At 34.8% G+C, this 24,903-nt stretch overlaps 1 protein-coding gene across 1 annotated transcript; it reads right to left on the bottom strand.

Annotated features, from left to right (window-relative positions):
• LOC145317095 (solute carrier family 60 member 1-like) lies at positions 1–23,124 on the bottom strand. The gene is made up of 12 exons (XM_080157999.1): positions 22,860–23,124; positions 21,812–21,924; positions 21,235–21,341; positions 17,225–17,293; positions 14,897–15,090; positions 14,540–14,587; positions 3,109–3,169; positions 2,666–2,809; positions 2,247–2,414; positions 1,515–1,633; positions 1,171–1,274; positions 1–352 (listed from the first exon to the last, which is right to left on the bottom strand). Exons 1-12 carry the CDS (start codon positions 23,116–23,118, stop codon positions 269–271), a joined length of 1,470 nt encoding a protein of 489 aa, XP_080014125.1. The 5' UTR covers positions 23,119–23,124; the 3' UTR covers positions 1–268.
• Between the last annotated feature and the right edge of the window lie 1,779 nt (positions 23,125–24,903).

Here is a 24,903-nt window from a genome sequence, read left to right as displayed (position 1 = left end):
ATAATTTACACATGTATTTCACAATAATTATTTACAAAACACACATAATACAATATTAAATTTATTGATATAAAAATATATCTTAGAGCCCATTTTTTCATATCATAAATAAATACATTATATGGAATAAAGAGCGGAAAAAATAGTCAAAGAAGCTAGAAATAAAGTTACAAGAATCTGGACAAGAAAGTTTTTGTTAAATTGTAACGAGCTTTATAATTTTAAACTTCTCTGAATATTTTTTCCTTCAAAAAATGTTTATAAAAAATTATAATTTTTCAATTTCTTGACACGTATGTTCTGGCTTTTTATCTTGTCTTGATATTATTCTTAGTGATAAAACTGTGATTGCCTGAAGAAAAAAAAAAAAATAACCAACAACTATCATGTTTAAGGATTGGGAGCTTAACAATGACAGACTAAATTACTATGTTATAGATACCATACAATGCTGGTATCTAGGTAAAGAATTGGATTTATAGATAGAGCAGGGGTGGAAATATAAGTATACCTGTACACATACCATAGCTGTCACCAGGTAAAGATCAGACATTGGATTTATAGAGAAGATATAAGCAGGAGGGGTGGAGTTGTAATGTTTACCTGTGCAAATACCATAGCGGTCACCAGGTAAAGAACAGAATTTGATTTATAGTAAAGAAATAAGCAGGAGGGGTGGAGTTGTAATATTTACCTGTACAAATACCATAGCTGTCACCAGGTAAAGAACAGACATTGGATTTATAGTGAAGAGATAAGCAGGAGGGGTGGAGTTGTAATGTATACCTGTAAAATACCATTGCTGTCACCAGGTAAAGAACAGACATTGGATTTATAGTAAAGAGATAACCAGGGTGGAGTTGTAATGTATACCTGTACAAATACCATAGCTGTCACCAGACATTGGATTTATGGAGAAGGTTTAAGCAGGAGGGGTGGAGTTGTAACATTTACCTGTACAAATACCATAGACATTGGATTTATGGAGAAGATATAAGCAGGAGGGGTGGAGTTGTAATATTGGACATTGGATTTATAGTGAGGAGATAACCAGCAGGGGTGGAGTTGCAATATATACCTGTACAAATACCATAGCTGTCACCAGGTAAAGAACAGACATTGGATTTATAGTGAAGAGATAAGCAGGAGTGGTGGAGTTGTAATGTATACCTGTACAAATACCATAGCTGTCACCAGGTAAAGAACAGACATTGGATTTATAGTGAAGAGATAACCAGCCAAAGGTGGAGATGATAAACTTCCAATGCCCAGGCCTTAATAAATAAAAACAGTTTTACAAAACAATTATAAATGTTTAGGTTTTTAAAAAGTCTTGAGTCATTCTATCTGATTTTAATTTTATAAAACCCCATACATAAATGAAGCCAATTTAGGCCTGTAATTTGCATTTGCTTCAGACAAAATAAAAACACTTTTAACTTTAAACTACATATGATTGAGCCCCCGTGAAGTGGTCATGAAAAAATATGAAATGATTAAAATAAAAAAATTACCAATAAAAAATATGGAGGAAAGAAAACCAGTGATGTTCATATGATATGATGTCCAAGAGAAACCTGTTCCAAACTGCCAAGAGACAAAGAAACCCATCACTGCCTCTCCAAGGTATAAGCTAAACAAAAAAATTTCATTATCTTAATTCATGAAGTACTTAAAAAAATAGTATTTAAACAAAATGATCGCCTTTCCTAAAACGTAGTTTTGGTGAATTATAATGAAAATAGGAATAAATATTGAAAATGATTATACGTCAATAGCTTATGGAATTTTTGTATTCTTTTAAACTAACTTGCATTGTTCAAATTTTTATTGAAAAAAACAATCCGCAGGTAGACAGTTGTTTTTTATTCATGAAAATCACAATAAAGATTAAATTATTTAGTGATTCTTTTGCTAGATTATGTTTTTAATATTGAAATAAAAAATGCTCTGCAAAATGGACTGTATTGTATCTTATTAATAGGTAATGTATGCATATTTGTATTTCTTTAGACGTAGGCAGGTTAGGGGCTAGAATGTTTTACTTGTTTGGGTAATTTTTCTCAAAAATCCTTCTCTGGCATAACACCTCTCCCCGCAGGGTTAAAGCACTGCCGGTATAGGCCTCGCAGGGTTGTAAAACCCCCCTCCCCCTCCTTGTTGTCAATTTACTTTAATTATATGGGTAAGGGGTTCAGTGCTCTATAGACACTTTGAGGGAAAGCACCCATTTTTCCTGTACTAACCTGATATAGAAATGAGGTGCCAGTGCAAGGAGAAGTATTGAAGCTGTGAGACAGAATACTGTAGAGCCACAGAGAAGAGTGGATGGTAGGAACCTGGTTGCCAAGGCGATGCTGGCCAATCTGCCCAGGCACATCCCGCAAGAGTAGAACGAGTCTGTTAGGGCAGCTCTAAAAAAAAATATTTTTCTGTCTGAACTTTTTATCAGTGCAGCGACTATAAACTTATTTAGATTCTATTGAGTAGCTATTTAGTTGCGAAAAAAATTATTTGAAGTTAAGGCTAGTTTTTATGTTTAATCTCACACAAAAAGTACAAGGTGGCCCTAAAGTTTGAAAAACTAATTATCTAAAGAGCAACAAAGAATGAATTTTAGAAAAGTAACAATCAACAGATATATTTTAAATATGATTATTAATACCTATGCGCATCAAGTTCTAAGGGTCCACAGAGGGCGAATGTTGTTGACATGGATTGAAACACTCTGATAACAGCTCCAGAGAGGGCAAAGAATAGGATTATCAGACCCAGGAACATGTTACGTCGGACTCCCTTCAATTTTTGTCTAGAACATACATATGATATAATATTAATATATATAAAAAATGTATAATATTTCTTCAAAAAATGTCCATTAGATAAACTCATCATCATATAACAATTACGAGTACATCCAATGCAATGCCTGTCGAGCACTGATGGGTTTCAAAGCACAACATTCAGGGATACAATTCAACGAAAGAAAGAGAAATAAAGGGGGCGAACGCTTGCCAAATGTGTTTTTGTTCAGATTTATAATAAACTACTAGCATTAGTTTTTTTTAATTAAATGGAAAATGTCAAATCTAATTTTAAAATAATTACCTGCTTTCAGGTTTATGCTTCGTATTTGTGTTTTCATCATAATATTGAGGCATCTGAAGTCCTAATAATAAATCAGTATTATAGTTTTTTTTTGTTAAACTAGCGACTTTACTCTTAGCATTTTTTTTTTTTTGGGGGGGGGGGGGGAGGAAAGACATTATTCCTTATAGGAGTGGTCCTCTCCCTTGAAAGTATTTTGGCTGAGGGTATATAGATTTTTTTCTATATAAAGGAGAAAGGGCCCTCCCCTCCTCAAAAATGAAACTTTGCTAAAAATTGTGGGGTATAGTCCTTTCCATGACATCGCTCCATATGGGGCGATGATTTTCTATAGCTCCTTCAAGGAGCTATAGCATAGCCTCTTATCATATGGAGCGATGTGATAGCCCCTTTTAAGGAGCGTTCATATCGCCTCTTATGATAAGAGGCTATGCTATAGCTCCTTCATGGCCTCTTAATAGCTCCTTTGAAGGGGCGTTAATATCGCCTCTTATGATAAGAGGCTATACTATAGCCCCATGATGGCTCCTTCATAGCCTCTCCATCGCCCCTCCATAGTCCTTTACCTCCAGTGCCCCTTCATCGCTCCTTCATCGCCCCTACATCGCTCCTTCATCTCTCCTTCTTGAAATTTATATTAAATTGTACTTTGATGGCCCCTACATCGCCCCTACATCGCCCCTACATCGCTCCTTCATCTCTAATTCTTGAATTTTATATTACATTGTACTTTGATGGCCCCTACATCGCTCCTCCATCGCCCCTACATCGCTCATACATCGCCCCTACATCGCTCCTTCATCTCTCCTTCTTGAAATTTATATTACATTGTACTTTGATGGCCCCTACATCGCTCCTCCATCGCCCCTTCATCGCTCCTCCATCGCCCCTACATCGCTCCTTCATCTCTCCTTCTTGAAATTTATATTACATTGTACTTTGATGGCCCCTACATCGCTCCTCCATGGCCCCTTCATCGCTCCTACATCGCCCCTACATCGCTCCTTCATCTCTCCTTCTTGAAATTTATATTACATTGTACTTTGATGGCCCCTACATCGCTCCTCCATCGCCCCTTCATCGCTCCTACATCGCCCCTACATCGCTCCTTCATCTCTCCTTCTTGATATTTATATTACATTGTACTTTGATGGCCCCTACATCGCTCCTCCATCGCCCCTACATCGCTCCTCCATGGCCCCTACATCGCTCCTTCATCTCTCCTTCTTGAAATTTATATTACATTGTACTTACTTTGATGGCCCTTACATCGCTCCTCCACCGCCCCTGCATCGCTCCTCCATCGCCCCTACATCGCTCCTACATCGCTCCTTCATCGCTCCTTCTCCAAAATTATATTAAATTGTACTGTGATGGCACCTACATCGCTCCTTCATCGCTCCTACATCGCCCCTTCATCGCTCCTTCTCCAAATTTATATAACATTGCAACTTGATGGCCCCTACATCGCTGCTACATTGCTCCTTCATCGCTCCTACATCGCCCCTCCATCGCTCCTACATCGCTCCTTCTCCAAATTTATATTAAATTGTACTGTGATGGCCCTTATATCGCTCCTACATCGCTCCTTCATCGCTCCTACATCGCCCCTTCATCGCTCCTTCTCCAAATTTATATTACATTGTACTTTGATGGCCCCTACATCGCCCCTCCATCGCTCCTACATCGCCCCTCCATCGCTCCTACATCGCTCCTTCATCGCTCCTTCTCCAAATTTATATCAAATTGTACTGTGATGGCCCCTACATCGCTGCTACATCGCTCCTTCATCGCTCCTACATCGCCCCTTCATCGCCCCTTCATCGCTCCTTCTCCAAATTTATATTAAATTGTACTGTGATGGCCCCTACATCGCTCCTACATCGCTCCTACATCGCTCCTTCATCGCTCCTACATCGCCCCTTCATCGCTCCTTCTCCAAATTTATATTACATTGCAACTTGATGGCCCCTACATCGCTCCTACATCGCTCCTCCATCGCTCCTTCATCGCTCCTACATCGCCCCTTCATCGCTCCTTCTCCAAATTTATATTACATTGTAACTTGATGGCCCCTACATCGCTCCTACATCGCCCCTTAATAGCCCCTTACCTTAATTTATATAACAAAGCTCCTATATGGCCTCTCTATCGCCCCTTAATAGCCACTTAATTTAATTATATAACATTGCCCCTACATAGCCTCTCCATCGCCCCTTAATAGCCCCTTACCTAAATTTATATAACAAGCTCCTATATAGCCTCTCCATCGCCCCTTAATAGCCCCTTACCTTAATTTATATAACATAGCCCCTACATAGCCTCTCAATCGCCCCTTAATAGCCTCTTACCTTAATTTATATAACATAGCCCCTATATAGCCTCTCCATCGCCCCTTAATAGCCCCTTACCCTAATCTATATAACATAGCCCCTACAAAGCCTCTCCATCGCCCCTTAATAGCCCCTTACCTTAATCTATATAACAAAGCTCCTACATAGCCTCTCCATCACCCCATAATAGCCTCTTACCTTAATTTATATAACATAGCCCCTAAATAGCCTCTCCATCGCCCCTTAATAGCCCCTTACCTTAATTTATATAAAATAGCCCCTACATAGCCTCTCCATCGCCCCTTAATAGTCCTTTACCTTAATTTATATAACATAGCCCCTATATAGCCTCTCCATCGCCCCTTAATAGCCAATTTATATAACATAGCCGCTACATAGCCTCTCCATCGCCCCTTAATAGCCCTCCATCGCCACTTAAGATCCCCTTACCTTAATTTATATAACATAGCCTCTACATAGCCTCTCCATCGCCCCTTAATAGCCCCTTATATCCTCCTTCAAAACAGTTATACACCTTCCCAGGATCTATTGGAAGCTACCCTATAAAGGAGAACCATATCGGTTCTGCAGTTAGCGATCTTCTTTGATACATACAGACAATGATCCTGTTACTTTTTATAAGGATTAAAAATAAAATGGCCTAAAGCCATCTCATTACCCATAGGAAGCTTCACTGTAAAGGAGAACCATGTCGGTTTAGTGGTTAGCAAGGTACAGACAGACATACATACAGACAAAGATCCTGTTACTTTATTATAAGGATTAAAATAAAATAGTTATTAACCTCCCCAGGACCTATGAGAAGCTATCCTATTAAGGAGAACGATCTCAGGAATCTTCACTGTAAAGGAGAACCATATTGGTTCAGCGGTTAGCAAGATCCTTCGGTACAGACAGACATTCATACATACAGACAAAGATTCTGTTAATTTATTTTAAGAAATACAGATAAAATTGTTATAAACCTTTCCAGGCCTAAAACCATCTCAGGACCTAATTTCTGCCGTTGAGAACTCGAGTTAAGTTACTATATTATTTTTACAATGTTTAACTTATCTGTTATTATTGGCTGACGAAAAGTTTGGGCAAAAAAAAAGATTTATTCTTCAATGAAATATCTCTCCAGTATAATTTTGGCAAGTGCTAATTTATTAAGAATAAAGTTTGCCACAAATTTACCAAAAAATCTCATTGTCATTTCGCCAGGGAGGATTGGGATAGTTCCCAAAGTGTTATAAGTTGGCTTATCCAAGAGTGCTGTCTAGTCTCCAAAGTTTTATAATACCGTTTTCTTATTCGTTAGATTAACAACCTTGGGGACTTTTTATTGTTTTGTGATTGTTTAGTTCATTAAGTTGAGTGTCTAAATGTTTCAACCACTAATTCTAAACTAAAGAAGGGGTAATTTTGTGAATCATCAATGGGAATAATTAATATATAAACATACATATATATACTGTGTTTTTTTATGAGAACATTTTTGAAAGCAATTTTACCCTACTTATAGTTATCAGAATTTAATGATTAATGGCTTATTCTCTTCGTTTTTTATAACCATTAACAGAAAAGCAAAAAAATATTTCAGTTTTTATTTAAAAAGTACAGTAAATTCAAAATTTCAAAACATGGGTGTCAACATCTAATATAGTTATTTCTCGCATCGTATTATAAACGGCTTTCCGCGGATATAGAAAGTACAATTATGAGATTAAAACTAGTTTTTTTAGCCCCGAGGTGCCGAAGGCACCGGCTAAAAAAACTGGGTTTAATCTTATGATTGTACATATCTATATTCGTAGAAAGCTGGATATAATACAATGCTAGACATAGTTTTTTCGTATGGATGAGAACCGGTTCCTATCCACCGGATTCAAATGAATACGAGAAATGGTTTTAGCGCATTTTTCTTATGCTCAAATCTTCTACCCTTTCCAAGAATGGAGGGAGTACATTGGGGGGCCAGTATTCCCTCCCTGGTTGAGATATGGCCTTCAAATTTCAAAATGTTCTAGTACATGTCACAAATAGTATCTATATAAATTTTTAGCTCTATATCTCAACTTTGAAGCGTTTTGCAGCCATTCTTACAAAGGTAGATTATAAGAAAAATGCACTAAAACCATTTTTAGATGTTGACACCTAAGTTTTAAATTTTTTAATTTACTGTACTTTTTGAATAAAAACTGAAATATTTTTTGCTTTTCTATTAAAGGTTATAAAAAAAGAAGAGAATAAGCCATTAATCATTAAATTCGGATAACTATAAGTAAGGTAAAATTGCTTTCAAAAAAGTTCTCATAAAAAAACACACTGTATATATGTATATATATCATTTTATCGACAATCGTCTTATCCCTGTAGATCTCTGATTATCAGAGCATTTTTGAAATATTTGCTGCTTATTTTTTGGCTGCCTTTGGCAAAATAATTTTTTTTCATAAAAAATGTATACAAAATTATCGTATTAATTTGGTAAATATATCATTGCACTTGAATTATTTGTAAGCACTAACGGCTAATCCCATAGATGACCCTAGGAGTACTTTAATGAATAGATGTGGTGGAGAGGGGGGGGGGAGGGGGAAGGTTAAGAATTTAAGGGAAGTGATACCTTCCGGGGGCTGAAAGTGTTGGTCCCCTCCCCAAAATGAAAACTTTTCCTGCGAGTAAAATAAGCTTCAATGTAAAGGAGAAGCATATCGGTTCAGTTGATACTGATAAACATCCTGTTACTTTAATGTAAATATTAGTTTAAGGATAGTCTGTATAATCTCAGGGAGAAAGGAAACATTAGGCAATTTTTACAATAGTCTCCAAAGTTTTATAATGAAGTTTTCTTATTCGTTGGCTCAAAACTTTGGGAACTTTTGTCATATTTTGGTTGTAGTGTTGCATCTTAAAATCATCTCAGGACTCAGCGGTTAGCAATATCCTACGGTATAGACAGACAGACATACATCATATCGGTTTAGCAGCAAACGAGATCCTTTGCTACAGACAAAAAAAAACTTTGTATATCGACTAGCGGCTACGCCCCCAGCATCTATTGGCTCTGTATTCAAAGGGGAATGAATAAAAGCCTAAAACCTTCCCAGGACTTAAAATAGAATAGCCTAAAACCATCCCTCGACTTAAAATAAAATAGCCTAAAGCCATTACAAGACAAATATTAAGCTTACCTGAAATAGAAAGCCCAATCTGTTTAGTAGTTATTGAGATCTTAAGTTTCAGAACAGAAAGCATTACTAACGTGGACAAACGCAGGATATTTCGGACAAATGTCGGAGTGGACATTATATAAGTAAAACGCAGAAGTGTCTATAATATCTTAAAAATTAGGTTTCAACAACATTTGTTTAGTTATTTCTACACAGGTTAGGTTAGGTTAAGATATAAATATACAAATAAGCCCCCTGCAGGGGTTAGGCATATAAAAAAACATATTTGACAGTTGTAAACAATGTGAGAAAAAAATATGTTTTAGTTTAATGAAATGTTCTATCTGTTTCAAACCTTTGCCTTTCGATAGAACTTACCTACTTTGGAAAACTGTCAGACTGATTTTTAAATTTCAGTCTGTGAGAAAAGATATTCAAGATTTTTTTTTTGTTTTGAAAGATTTTTATCTTATAAATAAAATAAAAGACACTCCTGCGTTTTACATAAGCAATGTCCACTCCGACGATTGTCCCATTCCTAGGTTTGTCCACTCCAACGTTTGTTTATGTTTTACTACTTTATATAATAGGATAATATGTATTCTCCTTTTATATTTCTCTTTTCTTATTCACTTGCAGCTGCGCTCTTTTTAATGTAAGGAGGCAGAAAAATAGCCTAAACCAATTAGGGGCTTAAATCTGAAAATGAAAAAGCAAAAAACCATCCCATGACTTATGCGAAGCTTCCCTTAAATGGAGAATTTAGTCAGTTTATGAAATTTTTAAGCTTCAGACCAAAAAAAATACTTTTTTTGTTAAAAGAGAAACTTTTCTACAATTAGGGTTAGTCCTTTCGTCATTGCTCTTCTCATTAAGTTAAGCATGTGGTTTTCTCTGCTATTGTTAAAGATAGACTGTTGAGATTTTTAGTGAATATTCCCATGACATATGTATATCCAGTCTATAAAATATGCTTCAAAAGACTTAGGTTTCGTGATAATCTTTGAGTAATAGCATATTCTCTTAAAGTCTGCTCTATAACTTACTTTGTCTGTTTGTCCATTATATGATCCTTATTCAATATTCTATTTAACTAAAAAATTTCATTCTCTTAGTTTATTTTTTTTTCTTTATTTCATTATTTCATTATGTTATTATATTATTTATATTTATTTCATTAATTCATTATATTTTCATTATTATTTTCCTTTTTAAATGCGAAACTTTTCTATAGTAAGGATTGGTTTGTCCGTACGTCCAAACGGTTAGACGACATTTTCTTTAATTTAGACATGTTATAAATATCCTATCGATTTCAAACTTTGCAGAATGATTTCTATAACAGTTGGGTACAATACTATATTCATTACTAGAAAGTATGTACGTCCATTTTTTTGTATAATATCATTGTCCCATTCATCTGGGTTTTGGAGTAATGTTTCTTAGGACAACAAGGTTTACAAGGTTTAGTATTATAATCAAATACTAAAAATAAAATTATGCCCTTTTACTATATTCTATACTAGCAGATTCGCCCCTAGCCTCTAGGGGCTTTGCCCCAAGAGGTGATAAAATTTTTTTTTGGCGAAATTCGTAATAGGACCAAGAAAATCTTCAGCAAAAAAAAATGGGGGGGGATTTTTTTGTTTTGGGGGGGTTGGGGGTATCCCACCCCCCAAGAAAATAGCCTAAAACCACCACAGGACCAGTAGGTATATTCCCTGAATAGTAGAATATAATCGGTTCAGTGGTTACCGAGATCTTAAGGGACTGACAGACGGACAGACAGACAGACGGATGGACTGACATCATTCTACTTTGTATTATAGATTTACGCTAATTTTAACAAAATTTATGTTTGACCTCCTGATTTTAGAGCTTTGCTTTTGTGAATGTTGTTATCCTTGTTATCTTGCTTTTTTTTCCTTTTTCATAACCTATTATAAAAAGTAGTAATCTTTTTTTGTCTGTAGAAAAGCTAACCGCTGAACCCATATGGTTCTCCTTTACAGTGAAGCTTCTTTTAAGTTCATAGAGGGTTTATAATTATTTCGAGGGAGGGTATCTCCACCCTCCCAGAAAATTCACCCCAAGAAAAATATTACCCCATCCCCTCAAAAAATCTTTTTAACTTTTTAAAAGCAAAGCTTTTCTATATTAAGGATCAGTCCGTACGTCCGTAACGGTTAGCTATTTTCGTTAATTTAGGCATGTGATTCCTGTAGTAGAAAGGTACGATTTAGAAAGTCTATAATCATTATCAGAATATCCGTACGTCCATTTTAAGCATACTAATTATTAACTTACAACAAATTTTTATGTATCAAAATTATCCGATTAATCTGATTTCTGGGATACTGATTCCTAGGACAACAAAATAGAATGTTATAAGCGAATCATATCTATAATCAAGTCCAAAAAATGTGAGTACGTCCTTAAGCATTTTCCTGCATGTAAGCAATTTCTCAATAAATTTACTTACAATTTTGTTTCGAATTTTAAATTTATGTTCTGACTATTCAGTTCTGACACTCTACATTATTAATGTTCATTAAAATTTTTTTTACCGTTTCAGAGCTTTGCTTTTATAAATGTTGTCATCCTTGTCATCCTTTTAAAACTTAAATTTAAAACTGTAGAGGGTCACATTCCTTCCTTACCTTAATGTCCTACCTTCTATAATGAAGGGGCAATACAATTACAGAGGCTGTACAGGAGCCATAAAGGGCCTATGTTATATAAATTAAGGTAAGGGGCGATGAAGAGGCTATGAAGGGGCTATGTTATATAAATTAAGGTAAGAGGCTATTAAGGGGCGATGGAGAGGCTATGTAGGGGCTATGTTATATAATTAAGGTAAGGGGCTATTAAGGGGCGATGGAGATGCTTTGTAGGGCCTATGTTATATAAATTAAGGTAAGAGGCTATTAAGGGGCGATGGAGAGGCTATGTAGGGGCTATGTTATATAAATTAGGGTAAGGGGCTATTTAGGGGCGATGGAGAGGCCCTACATAGCCTCTCCTATGTTATATATATTAAGGTAAGGATTATATAAGAGGCTATTAAGGGGCGATGGAGAGGCTATGTAGGGGCTATGCTATATAAATTAAGGTATGGGGCTATTAAGGGGCGATGGAGAGGCTATGTAGGGCTATGTTATATAAATTAAGGTAAGGGGCTATTAAGGGGCGATGGAGAGGCTATGTAGAGGCTATGTTATATAAATTAAGGTAAGGGGCTATTAAGGGGCGATGGAGAGGCTATGTAGGGGCTATGTTATATAAATTAAGGTAAGGAGCTATTAAGGGGCGATGGAGAGGCTATGTAGGGGCTATGTTATATAAATTAAGGTAAGGGGCGATGGAGAGGCTATGTAGGGGCTATGTTATATAAATTAAGGTAATGGGCTTTTAAGGGGCGATGGAGAGGCTATGTAGGGGCTATGTTATATAAATTAAGGTAAGGGACTATTAAGGAGCGATGGAGAGGCTATGTAGGAGCTTTGTTATATAAATAAAGGTAAGGGGCTATTAAGGGGCGATGGAGATGCTTTGTAGGGCCTATGTTATATAAATTAAGGTAAGAGGCTATTAAGGGGCGATGGAGAGGCTATGTAGGGGCTATGTTATATAAATTAGGGTAAGGGGCTATTTAGGGGCGATGGAGAGGCCCTACATAGCCTCTCCTATGTTATATATATTAAGGTAAGGATTATATAAATTAAGGTAAGAGGCTATTAAGGGGCGATGGAGAGGCTATGTAGGGGCTATGCTATATAAATTAAGGTATGGGGCTATTAAGGGGCGATGGAGAGGCTATGTAGGGCTATGTTATATAAATTAAGGTAAGGGGCTATTAAGGGGCGATGGAGAGGCTATGTAGAGGCTATGTTATATAAATTAAGGTAAGGGGCTATTAAGAGGCGATGGAGAGGCTATGTAGGGGCTATGTTATATAAATTAAGGTAAGGAGCTATTAAGGGGCGATGGAGAGGCTATGTAGGGGCTATGTTATATAAATTAAGGTAAGGGGCGATGGAGAGGCTATGTAGGGGCTATGTTATATAAATTAAGGTAATGGGCTTTTAAGGGGCGATGGAGAGGCTATGTAGGGGCTATGTTATATAAATTAAGGTAAGGGACTATTAAGGGGCGATGGAGACGCTATGTAGGAGCTTTGTTATATAAATAAAGGTAAGGGGCTATTAGGGGCGATGGAAAGGCTATGTAGGAGCTTTGTTATATAAATTAAGGTAAGGGGCTATTAAGGGGCGATGGAGAGGCTATGTAGGGGGTATGTTATATAAATTAAGGTACAATGTAATATAAATTTCAAGAAGGAGAGATGAAGGAGCGATGTAGGGGCGATGTAGGAGCGATGTAGGGGCGATGGAGGAGCGATGTAGGGGTCATCAAAGTACAATGTAATATAAATTTCAAGAAGGAGAGATGAAGGAGCGATGTAGGGGCGATGTAGGAGCGATGAAGGGGCGATGGAGGAGCGATGTAGGGGCGATGTAGGAGCGATGAAGGGGCGATGGAGGAGCGATGTAGGGGCGATGTAGGAGCGATGAAGGGGCGATGGAGGAGCGATGTAGGGGCCATCAAAGTAAGTACAATGTAATATAAATTTCAAGAAGGAGAGATGAAGGAGCGATGTAGGGGCGATGTAGGAGCGATGTAGGAGCGATGTAGGGGCGATGGAGGAGCGATGTAGGGGTCATCAAAGTACAATGTAATATAAATTTCAAGAAGGAGAGATGAAGGAGCGATGTAGGGGCGATGTAGGAGCGATGAAGGGGCGATGGAGGAGCGATGTAGGGGCCATCAAAGTACAATGTAATATAAATTTCAAGAAGGAGAGATGAAGGAGCGATGTAGGAGCGATGAAGGGGCGATGAAGGAGCGATGTACGGGGCGATGGAGGAGCGATGTAGGGGCGATGGAGGAGCGATGAAGGGGCGATGGAGGAGCGATGTAGGGGCCATCAAAGTACAATGTAATGTAAATTTCAAGAAGGAGAGATGAAGGAGCGATGTAGGGGCGATGGAGGAGCGATGAAGGGGCGATGGAGGAGCGATGTAGGGGCCATCAAAGTACAATGTAATGTAAATTTCAAGAAGGAGAGATGAAGGAGCGATGTAGGAGCGATGAAGGGGCGATGGAGGAGCGATGGAGGAGCGATGGAGGAGCGATGTAGGGGCCATCAAAGTACCATGTAATAAAAATTTCAAGAAGGAGAGATGAAGGAGCGATGTAGGAGCGATGAAGGGGCGATGGAGGAGCGATGTAGGGGCCATCAAAGTACAATGTAGTATAAATTTCAAGATGGAGAGATGAAGGAGCGATGTAGGAGCGATGAAGGGGCGATGGAGGAGCGATGTAGGGGCCATCAAAGTAAGTACAATGTAATATAAATTTCAAGAAGGAGAGATGAAGGAGCGATGTAGGGGCCATCAAGGAACTCAGATATATATATAAAATCGTGAAGGGGCCATGAAGAGGCGATATTTTATTAAATAGCCCCTTGGGATAAGAGGACATATCATTACCTCTTTAGAAGGAGCGATTATGGAGCGATAAAGGATCATTTAATCGCCTCTTAGGGCAAGGGGCTATCAAATCGCTCCTTTCAAGGAGTCATAACATCGCCTCTTGTTATAAGGGGCTATTAAATCGCTCCTTTCAAGGAGCCAATACATCGCCCCTTGTCATAAGAGGCGATCAATTAAAATCATCGCCCCATATGGAGCGATGTCATGGAAAGGACTATACCCAAATTGTGCTACGATCGTTAAAGCCGTTCGGTTTATCTTAGAGGACATGTTCTACAGACAAACAAAGATACACCATGTTACTTTAGTATACAGAAATATAATATTTTAATGCCTATAAGAAACTTATTTTTTTTTATTTTACCTGAGAAAGCTAAGAAGAGAAACCCGAAGCTGACCAGCATACACCAGGCTAAAATTAAAAATGTTTATATGAAGTGTATGTGCGACATTTGTCTGGAGGTTCTAAAGGTACATGGTAAAACATTACAATATATTCTCTTATAGTTATAACATCACACAGCTGGCATAGCAGCAATAAAAGCATTAATATAATTTTTAATAATGTTTCAATATGGGTCGAGACTAAAACTGTCCTAAAAGGTTCTAAGCCAACGAATGTGAGATCATTTTCATTTAAAACTTTTAGGATCTGTATATTTAACAGTTCAAAGTTTTCCTACTGCCCAGTATATTGTGCGTATTAGTATAATTATCCAACCTGCAGAAATAATAAAAGGCCAGGCAATGGACTGGAGCCCCATCACTGTATCAATTACATTCAGGTTTGGGTCCTCTGCCACCACATCAGATAGTTTAATTGCATCAACAGAATCTGAGCTGTTGGTAAAATCTTCAGGTAGAATTGGAGTCTGTGCTTCTAATGTCTGGTTGGCAAGGGTTCCAGTGTTGGATCTGAAGAAAAGAAAGAATACTGGAAATTCAAAGCAATTTTTTTTAAACACCCTTTTTTCAAAATAAATTTTAAGTAAGGCGGTGAGGTAGTTTTTCGTTTATTTGTTTAATACTTTAGGTGAGTTATGTTGAGGAATATAGGGTACTTAATAAGGTATAACCCCGTGTATAATAAGGAATGGCCTCCGCAGGAGTTAGGCATAAAAATAAAAAAGTAACATACCTTATTTGTAGTTCATTAAATATATGTGTGAATAGTTATTTCTCGCATCGTATTATAAACGGCTTTTCGCGGATATAGAATGTACAATTATAAGATTAAAACTAGTTTTTTTAGCCCCGAGGTGCTAAAAAAACTAGTTTTAATCTTATGATTGTACATTTTTATATTCGTAGAAAGCTGGATATTATACGATGCTAGACATAGTTTTTTCGTATGAATGAGAACCGGTTCCTATCCACCGTATTCGAATGAATACGAGAAAGTATTTTTGTGGTTATTTTTTTTTATTTGCCGAAAACAATGTACATTTCCACTCATTTATATAACAAGAGAAGTTTTTAAAAAATTAATATTAATTAAGAAAAGAATTGTAAACTGTGATATAATTAATATTATAGGGGAAAAATATATGTTGGACTACGAATAGTTGAAATGTATATCCTAAGAGTTTAGACTGTGTAAATAATTTCGTACACAAAAAAAGTCGAAAAACCAGAGAAGACTGGATATTAGGCTGTTTATTACACTAGTCCCCAAAGTTTTATAATAACGTTTTTTTATTCGTTGGCTCCACAACATTGGGGTTTATTAAGTTGAGTGTCCAAAAGTTTCATCAACTTATTGTAATCTACAGAATGGGGAATTTTGTATATCATCATTGAGGATGTAATGTACATTAATTTATCAGCCATTGCCTAATCCCTTAATTTTTTATTCTATATACTTTCTTCATGTATAAAAAATAATCCAATTTTAAAAACATTTTATACAACTTGATTGATACTAAATCCGATAATTGTATAAATTTTCACTGCGTTCTAACCCATTTATATAGTTGAAAAAAGACATTATTATCACCTGACTTAACCTTTAAGAAAATTATGAAAGAATGTTATGAAAGCTTACAAATTTTGGTGTCATATTACAAGTAAATGATCTATTGTTTCTTTTCAGCAGCGCAACTACACTATAACTCACATTGTCAATACATCCGTAGAAAATTGTGTTAGCTTAGCTCTTTTTTATAGTTTAGCACTATAACCGAGAGCCCCATTTTTTTTTATTTTTATTTTATATTATGCTTTGCTAAGTATATAGTTAGTCAACCTTGGTTTTATATAAAAATATCAAACGTTTTAAAAACAAGAAAAATTAAATCCATGAATAGCGTATTGCAAACTAAAGTATTTAAACCAAACAAACAATATCTAAAAGCCCTGCTAAAAGCGAAGATTTTATACATATGATAATGGTACAGCTAACGGTAAAATGTTGTTAGAATCGAATATTTCTAACAAAATAAGAACTTTTATATAAATGTACATATAACACTGTATACACTAAAAAAGCGTTAGGCGCATTTTCTTTAGCCAGGTGCTTGTTTGGCATGTTTGGATCTTGATTTATTTTTATGACTTATTATGCCGGTTGAAACGATATATGGATTTATCATATATGGCATGCCTTTCGGTCGCTAGCAGCCAATTTAGTTTATTTATTTAAAATTGAAATAATGTAGACGAATTGTGTAAGAGCTAAACGAAATTAAAATTTGTTATATAATTTATTAAAAGAGTTATAAAAAAGTGCAGTAAATAGGTTGGTAACAATGTATTATTAATTGTCATAAATAAAAAGAGTTGAGACTGCATCAGTTATATTATTCTAAAGTTACTTAAGACCTCTAAAACTACATACTAAGGAAACTTTACATGACTTTTATTTACACCCCGCCCTGTCTGCCTCCAATAGTATTTGAGGGGAGCGGTTTAAAATAAAATTTTAAAAAAAATCTTGAGAACTATGAGTTTTTTTTCCAGGCAGGTAGAGGTAATCTTCTCACACATCCTTATACTTTTATTTAAGGATTGGTTCTACCTAACTTGTTAAAGAAAAATTTTATTTAATTACCTGCAAACTTTATCTCTGACTTCTGGAATGAAAGGCTGAACTATGAAAGTACCCAACAAGAATCCAATACTGAAAAAAATTCATTGGTTAATCATTTTGTATTGAGTGATTTTTAAAAGCGAAGCTTTTCTATAATTAGAGTCGGTCCGTCCGAGACAGAAAGCTTTTTTTTCATTAATTTAGGCATTTTAGAATTGTCCTATCGAGTTCAAACTTTGCATGGTGATTCCTGCAGTAGTTAGGTACGATTTAGAAAGCGTAGCAACTCTATAATCATTACTAGAATGTCCGTACGTCTATTTTAAACATGTTGATTTTTCTACTTTTTTAACAATAAATTTTTATGTGATCTTATTATCCGTATGATCTGATTTTTGGTAGATAGATTCCTGGGACAACAAAGTACAATATTATAAGCGAAGCAACTCTATAATCAAGTCCTAAAATGTAAGTATGTCCATAAACATTATCCTGTATCAAGCAGTTTTTCAACAAATTTCTTACAATTTTGCTTCGACGCTTTTACTTTTATATTCTGATTATTTAGTTCAGACACTATACAAGTGTTAATGCCCGTTTGTTCTACCGTTTCAATGATTCGCTTTTATGGATGTTGCATCCTTGTTTAATATGTAAGGACAGGGTTAGTTTAGCAAAATTTATTGTTTACTTTTATCAACTTTTGATCTTTAATTTTTGAACTAGTTAATTTAATGTTTTTTTTAGTACGGCTCGTCTTCAGCTGCAAATTGTTTTTGTCAAAGTTTCTAAATTCTATACGTTTTAAACACTAAAGATCATAACCTTATGTAAAGCAAAGACCAACAAAATTGTGGAATCGTTTGTGAAAAGGTTAAGCATTCTGTTATCAAATGCTATGATTATATCAAGGTGACTAAAATTAAATATTTAACTTAACCCTTTACAGTCGGGCCCCTTGCCGCACCTTAATTGGTCGGGGTGGGGGGGGGGGAGCGTTCAACGCCCCCCCCCCCTTATTATCTCAGTTCCTATTAGAGCTAGAGGGCTGAATTTTTTTTGTGCAAGTCCCCTGTTTGTTAATGAATTTCCGACCTTTTATAAGTCAATTTTCGCTTTCTTCACCCTTTTATTTAACAACCTTTGTTTTTAGGTCTTTTTTTACTTAGAAATTTCAAAAGGCTGTAATTTTCTTATTTTTGAAGCTAGAAGAAAATTTTTTTCCAGAAAATGTTTATCTTTATTTTAATTTTACATTAGAAATATCAAAATATAAATTTTTAGTTGCCGCAGTCGGAGGTAGGCAGAAAAACGGCTGCGGATCTTCATGATTTCATTTTAATACGTTATGTAGACATGTAAGAAAAGCTTAAGTTTAAAATTTGAAGTCTCTAAGTCAAAAATTGCGGCCACAGGAGCCTTTTAAAGATTTCTGGAGAACTGGAGGATTAGGACCTGCAGGATCATACCTGGAACCTGAAAGTGACTTGAACACCTGTATTTTATATTAGGATGTACTACTAGAGGATTTTTTAGTATTTTGGTATGATAAAATGCTTTGTTTTAGTAAAAAATTTTTTTGCTCTTACCTGGATGACCCTGCGAGGTTTGCTGGCATTCTGTGCCCCCCAGGATGGAGATATTAAAAAAATTTCAACTCTCAGTTGTGTCATACCCATACTTAAAAAGTCAAGCAGTTTGGGCTCTTTATCTTTCACACACATAAAGGGAGATAGAAAAACCGGATGAGGCGGCGTTTAACGCCCCCCCTTCTTCCCCCCCGACCGTTAAGGGTTAAACTAGGGGCAATATACTGTATTCTCATTATCATTACGAAATAATACATGATAATCAAAAATGAAAACTACTCTCCATAAACATTTTTGTATTTCTTGTTACTCTAGTATTTCCATTCATTGTAAAATCTATCTTAATCTTATCTGCCTATTTCAATATGTTACAGAATTTGACCTCAAAATTATTGGAATTTATCGACGATGTTTAAAAAGTATTGGAAAATAAAATAAATGAATTTATATACTTTCATAGAAAAAGGCAACTAAAAAACGGCTGTGACGCCACCCTTAAGGGGCTTGCTTTAAATAGGATGGAATTTTTCTGAAAACAGAGTTTTTAAAGATCTTTTGCTGACATAAAAACTTTGAATTTATTTTTGTTTCTTTTCCAAAAAAAAAATGAAATAAGTATAATTTATTCAGGTATCTTATTCAGTATTAGGAAAGGTGCAAAGGATTAGTGCATGAAACTAAAAGAAAGAAGGCCCTGTTTTATATTCTTCTCTTGAACAAACTTTATTAGATTATAAACTAAAATACACACACACACTTGTATGTATATCAAACAAACTATTAGATGAAAAATAGAGGAATTATAGAATAGCTTTATCTTTTAGTAAAATTTAACTAATTACCTAATCATTCATTTAAAAAAAAATTAAGCATTTAACTAAAAATAAATGGTTTTATAGACAAATGTAAATAGATTTTATGAATTTTTAAAGATAGGAATATTGATATTGCATACAAACAAACCAATAATTCCTGCGGGGCATAAATAAATTTATCCTAACCAAGATGCTGTACGTATTGGTGCAAAAAATGGGGACAATTTTTAAATTGATTTGACGGGGCTGTTTATTTACGTCACAAGTGAGGGGAAAGAAAAGGGAAGGAGGAAAGAAACCCCCTAGAAAAGAGATGGGGGTATGACGTCACACGCCAAAACAATTTGAAATTTGTCCCCATTTTTTGCACCAATACGTACAGCATCCTAACCAAACCTAAAGATTATGTGTTTTTTTTTCTCAGAAATTTCAAAGGGGTATGTTAAACTGTGTATTTATAATTAGAGAGACATGACAAATTATAGTCATACTGCTGCTGCGCCCCTAGCATCTGGGTGCTCTATATTCAAAGAGCTATAGAAGGGTACAATCCGATCCCAAGACTTAAATCTAAAAAAATAGCTTAAAACTATCCCGGTAACTATGTTAAGTTTACTCAAAATGGTAAACTATAAAATCATATTATAAACTATTAAATTAAAAATATCTAAATTTTTCAATTGATAATGATCAATCTAGTTGTGTTTTATTTGCAGAAAAAAGAGAAAGAAAAAATACATAAAAAATCCGCAATATCGAAATTCTTTTGACCTAATTTGGTAATAAAGCTAATACTATTCATTATTGGCTTATTGTGCAAAGTATATATTATAGATTGTAATATGTATGTATATGTAGTGGCTCCGGATTGTCTGTAATTGATTTCCCCCCAAATAAAATAGGCAGTAGCCCCTAGCCTCCAGTAAAATAAAAATTTGATAGAGATGAGTAAGTCTTTTTGTTTAAAGCTAAAGATATATTAAAATGCTGTTACGAATGGGTTGTACTTTTCAGAGAAGCTTTTTAAATATCTGCAAGTGGTTTTAGGCTATTTCTCTGAAACACTCCATCCTCCCCTACCCTTTAGGGGAGGCAACTAGTAAACTATAGTATCTAATTTAGATAAATTATGTATTTGGTTTAACTTTTTTTAGGTTTCATATATTTTGGGAGAAAAGTGCCAACCCCTTCCCAAGAGAAATTGCCTCTAGAAAAAAAAACATTTTTTTTACTTTTTCTTCTTAAAACTAAAATTTCGGGTGACGAATCGAAGCTTTAAGGTGCGTTTACGCTAGTAAGGTATATTTTCTTGACGTTGCATTAATTACATTTACCAGTATTTAACACTTTTTTGGGTATAGTCCCTTTCGTGACATCGCCTCTTCAGGGGCGTTTCGTCGTATTTTCACAGTAGCTTTTGTTTAGATTAAGTAATTGCAGCGCAGGGTTCGAGCCCACCACCATCCCCCCATTGGGGGCTATAAATAGGAGAAAAGCTCTAGAAAAAAAGACGAAACACCCCTTAACATAAGAGGCAATGTCACGAAAGGGACTTTACCCCACTTTATTTGGCAGTTAAGCTAAGCGGCCAAAACACACAGCTTATACTGAAATAAGAAGCTGTTACCTGATAAAGAAGTGAAGAGCATTAATGAAAGGTCGACTTTTCTCAGGTCCAAGGGTAAACACAATCATTATACTGTCTCCAGTTAAAAATATTCCATAACCAAGAAACTAAAAAAAAATATATTTTTTTGTCGGTTGGTATTGGCTAATAAAAAAAATGGTTGTTAAACGATTTATTTTTGGTAATGAGCCTGTTCTATAAGATATATGTTTGTCTGTCCCTTAATCGTACGTTTAATTATGGGATGGCCTTATTTTTAATAGAATTCTAACCAATTCACTTTTTTTACTTCTTCTTTAAAAACCAAAAATGAAGAAAACTATTGTTCAAATATTATAAATAAAACAGTAAGTAAATTTTCGTAAATATACTAATCACGACGACCTTTGAAATGGCGAAGAGGTATATAAAAGAAAAGAAAATTCCGAGTTTGATATAGTACTAGTACTTTATAAATTTTTTGTATGTTTTTATGCCATTTCTTCATTCTGTGTGTATTGCCCAAATTTTATTGTATTGATGATTTGTAATTTATTTAGATTATGCCTATTCATCAAAAGATCTTCTAAAATTGTACCTGTAAAAATCTAACAAATAGTAGAAAGGGTAGGTTGTCTGCAAAAGGAATGGCAAGAGTAGACAATCCAGTCATCAGCAGGATAAAAAACATCAAAATTAGTTTCCTTTTACCTAAAAATTAATTAGTTAAGATATTTTATTATTTTTATAAGAATTTTTTTAATAGCAACATCAAGAATCATATCATATTCTTTAAGTTTTGTTTATATACGATGAAATAAGCTTTTTTTCCCGTAGAGTGTTCTATAAAGCTTAACTGCCCTCACTCTTTCCTTTTTCAGTTTTTAGTGTACCTCTGTTTGGTGTTATTCAAAAACACTTATTTATATTTGTTATCGAGTTTTTTTTACTTTTTTCCCTACATGCTATGACCGTTTGATGTCTTGTTTACGTAGAGTTGCTAATTGTATAAGTATTTCAGAGATATTTGTAGAATTTAGATGAAGAAATTCAGGAACTTACAGTCTAGCCTAATATTATTTTAGAAAAGACCTAAAACATTTTTTTAGTCAGATGCGAATTATTTAAATATTTTAGAGGATTTTTCCATTCCTAAATAACTTGAAAACTATTTATTTGTGCTATCATGTGCATACTCATGTACGTTGCAATTTCCAAAGCTACATGTATGTATTTACATATAATAATATTGAAAATAGTTTTAAAAATATGTAACAACAACTTTTTTGTCTCAAAAATTAATTTTAAAATCTATAAATTCATATTTTTTCCATGCATTGTAATTCTTACTATCGCAAAGAAAGTTTAAGAACTAACTATAGTTTTGTTGGCCCCGTGGGCCGTAAGGCCCGGCGGTACAACAAATAAGTAATTACTATTATAATCTTTTATTGTTTTGGAGAAAATTAGTTATAACAAGTTTCTATATGGCTCAGAATCAGTTTTAAACTAGCGAATATGAATCGGGTCCTAGCTAGGAGAATCATATTGTTCAGACAAAAACCATTTTTTAATCAATTTAGACATTTAGGTTATCCTAAAATGAGAACAGACAGACATCCTACTAATATTTTTAAAATTCTTACCTGTATATAAATGCTTTGTAAATATAGAAGAAGTGAGAACACTTCCTATCAAGAACCCAATAAATCCCAAGGTCCAAACCAGGTTAATTGTGGAGGTATTTGTGTCCAGGTTGTAAGCCAGGTATGGTTGCATGGGTCCTGTTATAGTCTGGATCATACCATTGCCCAGCTCCGCACCCCAGGACAACAGAAAATAATAGAATGTCCATTTCTCCTGGGAGCTGTCGTCTAGGCTTAAATATTCCAACACACTGCACATTTTTTTTATTCTGAAATTTAAGCAAATGATCAAATTCCTTTGCTAGGTATTACGAAATTGTGCAGTAATATCCATGAAAGCGCTAATAGAGTAACCTGTGTCGGTATGTATTTCTTGTATTCCCCGGCAAGTTCGAACCCATTAATCCCTTTTTTCCTTACACCAGAATTCCCCAGAGAATGAGTGTGTTACGTGGCATTCCTAACTATCTCCGCGCGTGGCTTGTAAACAAACAAAAGAGACGCGCACTTTTCCTTTGATATTTCCCATGTGAGGAGCTACGTGAATGAAAATAATGTATTGCTTGAATATACATGCGCTCTGATATGTGGAAGATCTCAAATAAGCCTTCCTGCTTAGTTTGACATCATATGTGGTAAGAATTTATCTTTTAATTCTTGAAAATAAGCATAGAATGGTACAATTTTATGAAGAAATTTAAATCATTAATTTTTCAACAAATAGACCATTTAACTGCTAAGTTTTGATATACGAATATTTACTTTTATAATGTTGATTATTTTATTCTAAAATTATCAATTTCTGATGCGATTTAATATGATTCGTGCCAATTTTAAGTTTTTTAGAAAATTTATATTTTTTATTAAATTAAAATCACGCAACCTCGATGCTAAAAAAATAATAACAATTAATTTTATGTAATTAATTCTTATATTTTTGTTTTAGACTTACTGTTTTCATGGTAATAAATACACATTCGTAAACTTCACTATGTTGGTCATTCGGAAGGCTTCGAGATAAGATTTCGAGAACGGCTAGGCATTACGTTCCGAAACATAACCATTACAACCCCTCTCTCTTAACATTAATGGAGATTCAACAAAATGTGCAAAATTTACATTTTATTTCACAAATTAAGCAATCTTCATTATGAAAACCCTCCTGTCTTATGGCGAAGCAAAACTTTTTACGCCTGAGAAAAGTTAAATAAGTAGATTTCATTAAAGATATTTAAGACGGCCAAAAAATTCCTTTTATTTCAGAAATTGTTTAGCAGAATTATTTTGACAAAAAATAAGGAACAATAATTTTCCTTATTATTATTTGTTAATTCAAAGTTTGATGTAAACAGTTTATAATGAATAAGATAAACACATGTGATTCCTTAGCTAAGCTACTCTAGAATTCTATAATTGTTACAAAATTAGCAATTTATGTATAACAAATTTTGTATTATAACAATGGCAATACTTTTCAAAAGTCGTATAGTTATAGAACAGATTCTTAAAAGCTTCTGAATTTAGTCAAGAAGCAGCTTAAACAATTTAGTGTATTGTGTATTGCAAACCCAAATTATATAGCTGCTACGCTATCTAAAATTTCTGCCCGATTCTATCTAAAGCTGCATTCCTTTCTTCTGAATCTACACTAAACTTTAGTTGGGCAGTTGAAAACATTTCTATTATCATAAACAAAGTTTTTACAAAAGGATATATAATATACGTGGAAAAAATTGTTGTCTTTTTAGCTTGCTAACATTGAACTCAATTATTGGTCTGTTCGTTCATCAAGTATAAAGGAAGGGGATGTGGTAAAGTGGGTAAAAGGGGGAATCGTTATTTATCACGCAGCGTGTTTCACTTTATTAGAGTAAGGAAAATCTGGGGTAAGCTTCAAGAAATAATAAATCTATATTTTCCACTAAAAAAAGTTATTTTATCATAAACTGTTTCAATATCTGCTAAATCTAATCTAACTTTTTTTTCAGGAAAAGACTATTTATAAAATTATTTGGAATTAAATATTATCTCTATCAGACGAGAA

Source organism: Acartia tonsa, chromosome 4 (assembly GCF_053477335.1).
Source record: "Acartia tonsa isolate MP-2025a chromosome 4, ASM5347733v1, whole genome shotgun sequence".
NCBI classification, from domain to species: Eukaryota; Metazoa; Arthropoda; class Copepoda; order Calanoida; family Acartiidae; genus Acartia; species Acartia tonsa.
The sequence above is the reverse complement of the archived record's forward strand: the minus strand, read 5'-3'. Positions and strand labels throughout refer to the sequence as shown.